The sequence below is a fragment of the Leptidea sinapis genome, chromosome 8 (genome assembly GCF_905404315.1).
Source record: "Leptidea sinapis chromosome 8, ilLepSina1.1, whole genome shotgun sequence".
Classification (NCBI taxonomy): domain Eukaryota; kingdom Metazoa; phylum Arthropoda; class Insecta; order Lepidoptera; family Pieridae; genus Leptidea; species Leptidea sinapis.
In genome coordinates this window covers 9,850,382-9,863,170 of record NC_066272.1, presented here as the reverse complement: position 1 = coordinate 9,863,170, position 12,789 = coordinate 9,850,382, and the positions used below count along the sequence as shown (strand labels likewise).

General features: G+C 36.4%; 1 protein-coding gene across 10 annotated transcripts in view; it reads right to left on the bottom strand.

Moving 5' to 3' along the window:
- Window positions 1–12,789, bottom strand: part of LOC126965602 (uncharacterized) — a 160,628-nt gene that overhangs the window by 29,036 nt on the left and 118,803 nt on the right. For 9 of the 10 annotated variants that reach the window (XM_050809251.1, XM_050809252.1, XM_050809253.1 and 6 more), the window contains 3 exons: window positions 12,498–12,648; window positions 9,495–9,738; window positions 4,632–4,727 (listed from right to left, as the gene is read on the bottom strand). In XM_050809251.1, coding sequence (XP_050665208.1) covers window positions 4,632–4,727; window positions 9,495–9,738; window positions 12,498–12,648 — 491 coding nt within the window. The remainder of the gene's footprint in view (window positions 1–4,631; window positions 4,728–9,494; window positions 9,739–12,497; window positions 12,649–12,789) is intronic. The other variant, XM_050809256.1, reaches the window with a different exon arrangement.

Below are 12,789 nucleotides of genomic sequence, written 5' to 3'. Positions count from 1 at the left end.
CAATAACATTACACTACAAACTTAGTATTGAAATGAGTAACATCCGCTTTGTCATATCTGCGACCAAGGAATGTTTCAATTTATTAAATTGATAAGCGCTCGTATATCGGAATGGTGTGCTAAATAACCAATCGTATTTACATATAATATACCTACCCTAAAACATTTCTTACCAAAGCGTATTTCGCGTACAATCCGTTGTGAAAAATTCATATAAAAAAAACAGTCAAATGCGAAGTCGGAATCGTACAAGATATAACACTATATTATACTTCTTGTTGCCCCTCGGATACAGAACCCTTAACAGGTCACCCACTATACTCAATCCTAATCCTCGAAGGAGTCTGATAGAGTGACAGTTGCTCCGTACTCAGCCCATAACAGTAGAATATGTTTAAGGCCGCTATCCCAAGAAATATGAAATAGCGAGTAATTGAAACCATTTCTTGAGGGTTTACATAAAGCTAATATTATTACAAACAATAATTGGATATCTACAGAATATGAGAAGAAAATTCATTAAAAAAAAAGACCAAAATACCACACAGTTACAGTTGGAGCCATGCTAATTACTTGATCTAGTTCTAGATAAAAATTGTACAAAAATTTATTAATTGTACACCAATACTATTTAACATGACATAGTTATGTAAAGAAAATTGTATTTTGTTTGTAATTAATTAAAAATGCTTCTAAATCTGAATTAAAACTATGGCGATATTTTGTGCGAGAGAGGTTACATAGCTCCGTTCGATTCCTCAAAGCTGTTGACTCGGTACCTAGCCTTAAGTCGTAATCCATCACGAAGCTAACTAGAACGTAGCAAAATGCAAAACATCCTCGAGGTAAACCGTCTCATGTACCTTTACACCTTTCCCTTTAATTACTTATACCCTCCAACCCGAACACAATTTTATTTCTAGTGCACCTCGTTCTATGAATGAAATAGGTTTGGTGGTACTGCCCCAGGTGAAAACTGTACATACAGTTATGTATTTACATCTTTGGTAGCGACGGTTAAACATTTTTTTATCGTGACAGTTTGAGAATAAGTGACTTCATTGGCAGCACACTCACATGCGCGGAGGCACGGCACACACATGTACAGGTCAGGATAGCAGAAATAGAACACTCACACATGCATGATTTGAGTAGGGAATGACTGTATGAGCTGTGAAATAAAGAGTGTAGTTGAAAATGTCTGGCGTAATTGAGTATGGAGCTGGGAACACACACAGGAACATTGTCTTATTACAACGTACATACGAACATCCCGTGGGACCAACGCACGCGAATAGGAAGTCTTTCTGTAAATGCCAGCCAAGAACTTTTGATTGTGGATGTATTTGACATATATAGGACATAAATAGGTATGTACACTGATCTACTAGACCCGCGTAAACTTCGAAATAACAAGCTAAATATTGTTTGGAATCAATAATAATTGTAATGAAATTATATTATTTGTCAATACTGACTTTTTGTATACTAATTTGAAATCATTTGATTTAATTTAATTTAATTTAAAATATTTGCCATTCGTTTCACTATACTGCCTAATTCTTCGCCGTGATTGGTTCATTAAACGTTTTACCTAGGAAATATTCGTGCGAGTTTTGAAAAGTAAACCCATTGGCCTAACTCAACAGGGACGTATTTAACTTTTGACACAAATAAAATTTGAAAAACAGAATTTTATGAACGATGACGGGACGATGACGGGACTCGAACCCACGACCTCCGGCGTTCCGTGCCGGTGCTCTAACCGAGCTAACCGTTCGAGTACCGCCTCGCTATAAAATTCTGTTTGCTTTTTTTTATCAACTCTCAGGTTGTGGCTTTAACTTTTGACACTTTCAAACTAAATATAACAGACCGTGTGAAGTATGGTATGCGACAAAAACAGAATTATTTAGATCTAATTAACAATTTAAAACGTAGTTTTACTTCGGTAGAAATTCTAAGAATATGAAAATACTTAGTCTGGCCATAATTACTGTTACAATTAAAAATAAACAAAATATTACACATGTATTTGGAATCTGTCATTTTTATATGATTGTTCATTGAGTTTTCTCATTTTGGCGCCAATACATTGTACAATATTTTGCGATATTAAAATGGAGCTTGGTGATAACGAGAACCGAAACGCTGTTTGTGTCCTTATTGAATTGCATTACGCAAAGTAGGTATGGAGCCAAATGCAATTTTTAAAACTCTCCATACGCTTGGTATTAGTAAAATGTTTTAGTACCGGGCAATAGCCATATTAATTTCCTATTAACATATAGGTACAATGAGACCTCCTTTGTTTGTGACAGAAAAAGATCTGGCCGTTCACGTAGTGTTCGTACGAAAAAGGTGGCCAAAGCAGTATGGGAAATAATTCGAAAGAATCCTGTCCGAAAGCAAATTATTTTATCTCGGGAGATGAAGATATCACCAGGAACCATGTCGCGTATTTTAAAACATCACGTGGGACTTGCAGGCTATAAGAGACGTACTGGACATTTCTTAAGTACCAAGTGATTATAAACATAGGTTTATTGTCAAGATACCATTCTTGAGAAGGTAGTGGAGGTAGGCCCTTAACAACAGCATGTTCAATAACCAAGAATGGTCCTTCCAGTAAGACTCGGCGCGGGGTCATAAAGCTCGGTCTACGCAGTCTTGGTTGGAAACGAAAGTTTCGGACTCCTTCAGAGCTGAAGACCGGCCGTCGTCTAGTCCCGATCTTAATCCGCTGGATTATGATTTATGGTCAATTTTAGAGAGGACCGCTTGCTCTAAACGCCATGATAATTTAAGAGTCCCTAAAACAATCTGTACGATTGACAGTGAAGAATTTTCCCATGGAAAGAGGTCGTGCTTCTATTTATGGCCTCAACGTTTAAGGACCATTTGCAGCCAATGGAGACCACTCCGAATAAACTTTTTATGTTTTAAATTGTTTTATATTTATGTGTTAAACTGACACACGTTAAAGTAATAGATGTTATATGCAATAGAATTTATTTTTTTTTGTTTCAGTATTTACAGCAAGACACATACCTAATCTTTTCTTTTCTTTTTTTTTGAAAATAAAACTAACAAAAATTAAGAGTACAACTAAATTCAAAGATGCCAAAACTATGTGCAAAACATTAAAGTGGAAATGGGCGGGACATATGCTACGTGACAAAAGCGAAAAATGGACAAAAATCATAACGGAGTGGTATCCACGAGAATGCAAAAGAAGCAAAGGGCGACAAATAAAACGATGAGAGGATGACCTTAAGAGAGTGGCTGACCCAGAATGGATAAGAATGGCGAGAGAGAGAGAAAGGTTGAAGTCTTTGGAGGAAGCCTATGTCGAAGAACAAGCTGTTAAAAAATCGTAAGCAATTAGTTAAGGATATAATATATTTAAAAAAATATATTATTAGTAACATCAATAAAGGCTTATTTTATTTTTATTTTATCTATATAAGTACCTAATGAATGAATGAATGAATGAATGAATGTAATCATCAGAACAACACAAGCCAAGTGTCTTTTTATACAAACGTGGCGCCGTTCACCGGATGGTATGTGGTACACCCGGCCCATTACAATGCAGTGCCGCGGCCGCTCAGGATTTGGGGTCAATCAGGAATTCTGAACAGCAATGCATATAGCGTATAAACTTCGTACAACAGGTATTACCCGTCAATTATTATCTTTCTATTTAATTGTCAATTTTAGCTAATGGAATTTTGAAATAACCCCCATTTTTATTATAATTAGGAGTACAAAAATGTTTAATTCCAATCAAGACCTTGGGATTTTAATTAGTTTTATCAGTGTATTTTAATTTGTAGTTAAACCTTTAACTTACAATACATAAACATTTGTTATACAGCTACGCCTTAACAAGTGCAAGAATGATAACAAATTAGGCATATAAACAGCGGCTGTTTGATTATAAAATTTCGTATAATTGTTAATGAACAAGTTAATTTACACACAAGGGTATTTTATCACTTCCCACCACTTGGGAAAAACTATAATAACATATTATAATAACACATTATACCTTTAACAATTACATTACTAGCTGCTACTAGCGACTTTGTCCGCGTTGAAACTCCAGACAATCCTACAGGATTGTCGGGAACATAAATGGTTATCAAGCATATATGTGTAAAATTCATTATGATCATTAAGCCGCTTTGGAACGGTTGAGTAAAAACATCCAAACATATAATCTCACATTAATTGTAATAGTTATTCACAGGTTGGATTCTGGCCTACACGGCCCCAGCTTGGCTACCACGGCCTCCGCTCGGCTTCACTGGAAAACTTTCGAGTTACCTACCGCGTCCGCGTGATCGAGATTCGAGACCGACATATGGGCCTTTTTTCAAGGCGCAAAATGTTAATACGTATTCTCATCCTTAAAAAAAATGTTCGCTAACACATGTTTGTGAATCACGACATCTAGGGAGAACCGTCGATATTAACATAGTACAAGTTTAATAAACTAGATGGCGCGTATAGCAACAATTTCATCAGTGTGATAATGGCTGTAAGCTGATGTAAAGTGAAACGTGCGTTAGGCTTGTTGTGAATGATGTACAAACATAATTATTATTGTAACTAATGTGGCGAACCTGAACACTACTGTTGTCACTGAAAGAACTGTCGAATCGAAACTTTCCCATGATAGAACTCGAGATGCTGGCAAACATCTCGCCCCGAGGGTTACACTGCAATACAATATTACATGATGACATCAAAATAGCATAATGGTTTGATTGATAACATTCATACTTACATTAATATCATCTTAAGCAATGTAAGTAGATACCCATACCCATGTGTGTTTCTAATGGTATGATTTGGAAATTGTAAAATGTAATTATGAAAATATAATGTTTTGCGTAACTATAATCCGTGTCCCCAAGTAACTATTTTAAACTTACTAACATACACTGTAATGATCTTGCTATTGTTATCTTCGCGTATAAAATAGGAAAAGTAAAGTTCAAATAAATATTTCAAATACAACAATGAAATGAAAGAAGAAACAAAAAAAAATATAAAAGCCTAAAATTTGAAGGAAGTACCTATTTATTTCATAATTAAAACAACATTATAACATGCCACAACAGTTATAAAAAGCCAATTTTGTTATCATCCAAAATAATTCTAACAAGTTTAGTTCTAAGAACATCAGCTAGATGGCGTTAAGATCAAAAGCTAACACAACGAGGTTTTCTCACCGACCTACTTTTTTCTGTTGTTTTTATTACTTACATTTAAATTAAATAATACTTAATATCACATCAGATATCCAGATAGAATATGAAGAGACATATATTTTGATATTTTTCAACAGTAAAAAGAATTTAATTTAAAATAAAAGTGATTGAAAATTAAAAGGTTGAATCCATCCTACCTCCTCATATCTTGGAGTTATTACAATACCCGTAAATGATTTATGAAACTCCAGAAGTAATAGTTAAACTACGATTGTTACCTAATATTTTATGTTGGTTATTTTTAAAAATGCTTACGTTAAAACGAGTGGTCCCATATAAGGTGTGGTTATATGAATCAGAATACTAAGGTTGTAAGTTAATGAATTTATAACTCGGTCCAGTTATTAATTCTGTTCAATGCTGCCACTTACAGGTTTCTGATTGCGTTGAAACAGTTAATAGCTCCAAATAATTGACGCCTGACTATTATCAGATTTTATTCAACTACATTTTTTTGGACTGTATAATTAATAAATCCAAAAGGCTACAAAAGTCGCAAATACAATAATTTTGAAGTCAACGCAGGAGAACTTGTGGCCAAGTGATTGTATACAAGGAAAATAAACAATTAAAAACGGTGAGTGTTTAAGACGACCCCAAGATGCAAGTAAAATCTTTATCAAAGCGACCTGAATAACACTGTTGGTACTATAACATATTCTTTGATTATAGCACAGAACAGGTAAAAGGACATAAACTGTTCTGTGGATTATACGAAGTACAATTGTTTTGCCTTTTGACTTAGTCTTAATACTTTTTGACGTAAAGAAGCTCTCCGATCGATATTCGATTTAAATCAATCGTCAGTTCTACCAGTGTGAATTTAAAAATATATAAGTGTGTGATATTTTTCACATAATAATATTACATTACTTATACCCTTTATTTGCCTTTATATATGGGCTTTTTTATAATGTAGGTAATTGACTATAAACTGTAAGGCTAATTTTATTCTTGTTTTATTTAAAAATAATTTAAGAGGGTGTGGTCTTAACGGTGTAACTGTTACTCAACCAGCTTGAAGAGCTTAGCCTGATAATATATGCCGCAGTGAAGTTGGTATGCGGAAAAACTGGAAAAGTAATCTATACCCAGGCATCTATATACATGCTGATCCCTAGCTTTTTTGGAGACCCGGCTTAATGTTTAACCAGATGGCTCAATTAGCTCAATATAATATAATAGTTTTTGTATGGACCTACAAGACTTGCATGAGGTACGTACCTATATATGTCTTAAGTACATATTACGTACAAATACCCGTACCACAAATAATAACATGGTTACGGCATATCGATTATAATGTTCAGAATCATGTCAGAAGCTGTAATAAGCAGGTACCTTTGCATACCATATTAATTGTCATTGGAACAATCCAGCTTCTTCGGGGACCATTTAATTAAAGCTACTATCGACTCCACCTTAACGTGCCCTAACCGCCATAACATATTATTTCTGACTAAAACTGTCATGACGTAAATATTTGGAGTTCTTTATTTATAATGTATCGCAATGTAAATATAAATTACCTTTTTGTGTTAAGTCTATCAAAAAAGCTTTAGACAACTCTTTCAATAAAATAATACCTAATAATGTAGCCTAAAATAAAAGGATTTATTATTATTATTAATATTATTATTAAATGACACACTTTCACCCAAATGATGTAGCTACTAACTAGGCATACTTGTAATACTGTGTAAGTAATACGAATAAAATCCATGTATTGGAAACAAATAATAAATATTTGCTCCTACTGGGATCGAACCCGGGACCTGTAGCTCAAGTTAGGGTTAGTAACCACCTATTACATTCGTTTATGTGAAGTAATTTTAGCTTATAGTTGTATGGGTGTCGTAAAGAGACGAGTGCCACAGATTAGGGCTATCTGTGTGTGTGGTCGAGTGTTACACAATTCACTATTTACTTTTTTATTGCATTTTAATGCCCTATAAAGATTTTATTGAAACAAACAAACTCACACTAGATGCATTTGTGGCAAACTGATTCTCTGTACTAGGATGAAACAATATGTTTTTAATATCTAGTGTTCATTCTATTTTAGATAGAAATTAACTTTAAAGGAATGTAGGTATTCTCTCAGTTAAGGGATTGTTTTATTTATATTATAAGAAGAGACACTAGCTTACGAGTCGACTAATAAGTCAATGCTCTTTTGTACGCCTGAGGAGAAAATAGTATGTATGATAAGGTGGTAATAGAAGCACGTTGTCAGAGTCGGCGAGCAGCATTTAAAAGTGACGAGTCTGGAACGCGCAGCCTTGGGCGTTATCGAAATCTGCTCTTGGTAACTTAAATAAGCCGACCTGCTGCCGAGGCATTTGGGGAATGACACATTCGCATATACGGCAAAGGAAAGAAAGCCGATCTTCGGGGCACTATTTTTAGACATCGCCGACCATTTTCTCGGTGTCAGAGTTCGGAGAACTCTGTTTCCTTGGAAATAAAAAAGTCGAGAGGGTCGGATAGCATTTCTCCCATCGTTATCACAACGTGTCCACCTGCATTCACATCAGTACGAAAGTGTTTATTCCAGTACTCATATTCATTAGGCATAGTCCCAGACTCATGGAAGTCAGCCCTTGTCCGGTCCAAACAGGAAACAGTTCGGTTATAATCCGGCTATTTACAGACGTATTGCTATTACCTCCCTGCTCTCCAATATTATCCAAAGCTGTATTAACCGCAAGTTCTGGGTATACCTAGAGGATCAGCAGTTAATCAACGTCCGACAGTACGGCTTTCGCCATGGTCAGTGGGTGGGGTGAAAGCAAGGGAGAAGGTCTGGCAGTTAGCCTGGATATAGCAAGGCCTTTTATCGTGTAATGCACAATTAATCCATCATTTGGGCTTCCCGAGATTTTATGCAAGTGGACTTCCAGTTTCCTCACTGGGCGCAACAACAACCTGCGTTGTTGACGGCTATTGCTAGAGTCCGAAGCCGGTGTACGCTACAGTTCCCTAAAGCTGTGTGCTATCTCCTACACTGTTTCTTTTGCATAGGAACGATACATTGGAAACATCCAAGATACATTGCTCTACTCTTGACGACGATGGAAAGACACCGCCGACCATCTTCGCGGTGTCAGAGCTCTGTCCCTTAGGTACAGTTGAGACAGAAAACTGTTCGGCGAACTCTGTTTTTCTTGGAAGTAAAGAAGTCGAGAGTCAGTCAACTCAGAGGCGCAGTTCTAAGCACGATGGGAAAAATGCCATCCAGCCCGCTCGACTTCTTCACGTTCTTCGAAAACAGAGCTCGCCGAACAGTTTTGTCTGAACTGTACTTCAGGCATAGAGGTCTGACACCGTTGGATGGTCGGCGATGTCTTTTTGTTGTCGCCTAGAGTCGAGTTAGGGCAAAAACAGTGCACAGAAGATCAGCTTTCTCTTTTACGGTATAGGTGTCATTCCTCATGTGCAGCGGCGGCAGGGACGGCTGGTTGAAGTAAGCAAGAGCAGCTATCGCCATTTTGCTCGCCGATTTTAACGATGTGCTTCAATTTCGCACGGACGATTTGCCGCTCGAAGAATCTGTAGGAACGGTTATAATCCCTCTTTAGAACTTTCCAGTTTGGTTAATTTTGATTTGATAGTTTGATTTAGTTTGTATACAGAAAGACTGAACTTACTATTAATCTATTATATTGATACTTATTGATAATCATTTATTTCTCTGTAACTATAATAATTATGTACTTGTGGCTACTTTTCAGCTGAGTCGCAATAATGAAGCCATACTAGATTTAGTGTTTAAGCATGCGCCTTTGACATTGATCCTTTTGAATAAATAAAAGAAAATTTTGAATGATAAGTGTACAGATTTGCAGCATCGGTTCGATCATATGTGTAAAAAATAATAAATACAATAAATAGTGACTCTACTCGGCCGCATGAGCAAAGACAGTGGCGTCTCCTACCGGCTCCGTCTGCGCACATATTGATTCGTTCCGATGCAAATCGGTACATATATTGGTGGTTTGGTGTTCACAGACCACAACACAGTTTTGCTACTTATTTTGTGAAATTGGATATAAACCGTTGCTTTTTTTTCGTAGCTATCGAATACTACGAATTAAAAGGAAGTTAAATCCAGATGTACGTTCAAAAAGTTCCCTTAAGATCTTATTTCATACCGTTACTTGAACACGCATGTATTGTGGTTGATTGGCTGTGTGATTGTTGAGGACTTACATCATTAGCTCTATGATCGATAACGTCATGCGGCAGGTTGGCAGTCATGAGCAGCGCATGGATGTCTTCTGTCTTGAAGCTCTCGATGTCCGCTTCAGCGAGGTTCGCGTCGAGGTCGCGGGCTATGTCGTTGTATCGCGAGCTGAACTCGTAGTGTGATGTGAGGTCGCCTATGCCCTTGTACGATGCAGACACCGAGGACAGCACGGAGGTGTGGTGGCACGAACTGTCCCGAAATATCGGACTGGAATTAAACGAAATTACCCTTACTACCACATGGAAAATTACAAACTATTAAGTAAATAATAAAGAATAATATAGAAAATCAACCGACCACAGACGGCCACCAAAAATTGGCGACAACGCAACCAGAAAACGACTTCTCTACGCCTCAGGTGGCCGCGTTATGGGTTACTATAGTATCTACGTTCTACTGATTCTCTCAATGTTACGGTCATTGATATAGTTAACGTCTTGTAGACCATTAGATCGATTGTATTCTTCTTCTATATTAAAGTCGGTACTCGTCTTTTATTTCGGAAAAAAAAATGCCAATTAATTAGCTGTAACTTTTTATCAATCTTTGAATTACGTGCGAAAATTCTAGAAAGTGTCATGGTTGCCATTAAATGAAATATGACTATAGCTGCGCCGTGACTTCATGTACTCGTTTTATACACGACAGCAACGGACACTGCCTCAAAGGTAAAAAATAATAAACCAATATTTTATTGTAGTGTATAGCGGCGGTATCATCATCACACATATCCAGTCTGAACATAACTCCTGTTACAAATAAAAATGCATTTTTAATTCTGGAGTTTACTCCTTAAGAATCGATTTTCATATAAGACGCCCGGTATGAGAAAAATATGCAGAGTAAAACCTACTCATCAAACGGCATAGTAACGTTTTTGGTGCGCATCATTTCTCGCGCACCTTTCACCTTCTTGTATTTTGGAAGCTTTATTATATTATGTATTGAAGTTGATTTATTATTATACTTTCATAAAGTTAAGTGAAAATACTATAAATTATGGAAGAAAGTGGTGTAAATAATAGTTCCGAAAAAATCTGATCTACCAGTGGGAGACTCCTTTGCACAGGATGCCGGCTAGATTATGGGTACCACAACGGCGCCTATTTCTGCCGTGAAGCAGTAATGTGTAAGCATTACTGTGTTTCGGTCTGTAGGGCGCCGTAGCTAGTGAACTTACTGGGCAAATGAGACTTAACATCTTATCTCAAGGTGACGAGCGCAGTTGTAGTGCCGCTCAGAATTTTTGGGGTTTTCCAAGAATCCTGAGCGGCACTGCATTGTAATGGGCAGCGCGTATCAATTACAATCAGCTGAAGATCCTGCTCGTCTCGTCCCTTATTTTCATAAAAAAAAATCTGATCAGCTCGTTGGTACTGACTAAGTTACAATTCATACAATTATATGACATGTATTGTACCTATATGTATTTAAACATGTGTGCTTTGTACTTATTAAATATTGAATTATCAATATAGTTGAGTCGAGGTTCGTAGAGTAGTTCGTACCAGGTGCAGTCTCGCTAGTCCAAGGTACATTTTTAAAAGTGTTTGGCTAAGAGGTTTTATAACACGATATAAGATAATTCCTTGAAACATTTTGGCTGAAGTCGTCATTCCTTATTCACAAAAATGAACCTCTGAACTGCTTGATAAGACACCCCACACTAAAAAATGCCCTTTACACTTTTCCGACTACTTCTGAAGCTTGTCATTTTACTTGTTGTTGCTCTTTAATAGTTAAAATGTTTTTATAAGTAATAAGTATATTCTGGACTATTCACTGGCGTATTCTATTTTGTTTACCACTCCATTATGTTCTCGCCAAATTCTCGCACGAGACTACGTGTAGACACATGTCGAATTGATTTAAGACGAATCTTAGCAGAATTTACACTCAAGAAGGCTCACAACATTTGAATGATTATGGATTTCTGCAAAATAATGCCTAATTCAATATATTACAATACATAAGTATTGTAATTTATTGGTCGGCTAGGAATATAAAAAAATTAAATTTAGAATGTAAATGGACAATACAGAGGTAACGGCCTATAGCTGACAAAGCGCACCATTTACACAACTTTGAATGGCATTGTGAGTGCAGTCATGGGCATGTGCAAATTTGAACACAAAGAACAAACAATCATTGAACCAGCCATACTTAAGTTAAATAAACTGCTATGTAGAATTCTCTAGATTTAAACACAGCTTATAGTGCTTAATAATAATGAGAAATTAGATAAAATATAGAGAAGACTATTAACTCGAACTGACTTTGAAAATCTGTATGGTTTTTAAATATGGACGTAGGTGTGTTTTTCGGCCCCGAAAACCCCGTAAAGTAAATCTCATCAGAATGAAACACGTATACGTGCAAGAATTGCTCCAAAACAAATATATATACACCCGCTTCGCTGGGCAAATTTTAAAAGGAAGGAATGTTGGAATTTGAAAAATAAGTAGGCATAAACCATCTAGGATAAATTTCGCATCGAAAGGTGGTAGTTTCATGTCGATACGATCAGTGGTTTAGGCGTGGAAGAGCCTCAAACAAAGACCATTTTCATTATATATATATATATGAGTAATTAGATAAAATATAGAGCTGCTAATTCGATCCAATTTTGAAAATCTGTATAGTTTTCACCCTAAAACCTCAGTATGTCATCAAAATATATACGTGCAAGAATTGCTCAAAAATTATAAAAGATGGCCAGATGGTATTAATTAAATTATGCCTCTAATCGAAGAAAATGCTTGTGAATTTAAAAAAGAACGGATAAAGATAGTAAAGAATATTAACAAAGTTAATAGAAAATAGAAATACAAAAGAGGAGTAAGAAGATTGAGATTTTCTTCCTGCCGCAAGTTTAACTTCAGAGGAATTTTAATGTATGGCGGTGTGGTAGTAGTTTATTATTTTTTACTGTCTGTCATATTTCCTTTCAGATCATTGTCACGTACTTATAGTCCAGGAACCACAAGTATCCCGAATTGTCGCAGTGTGCGTCTTCATCGTGAGTGGAGTGCTGACTGCCGGCCAGGCTGGGGTTGCTGTTGCAGTCCTCGTCGACGCCAGGACTGGTGGCCTTCACACCCAGCCGAGGCGGTGGCCCTGAAACACACAACACACTCATCAAATATCACACGAAACAAATGGTTTACGGCGATGCGCCTTAAGATGTTTTTACGTTGAATATTGAATTTGAATTTAAGTGTATTTATATTTTGTATGTATATGTCTTAGGTATATGGT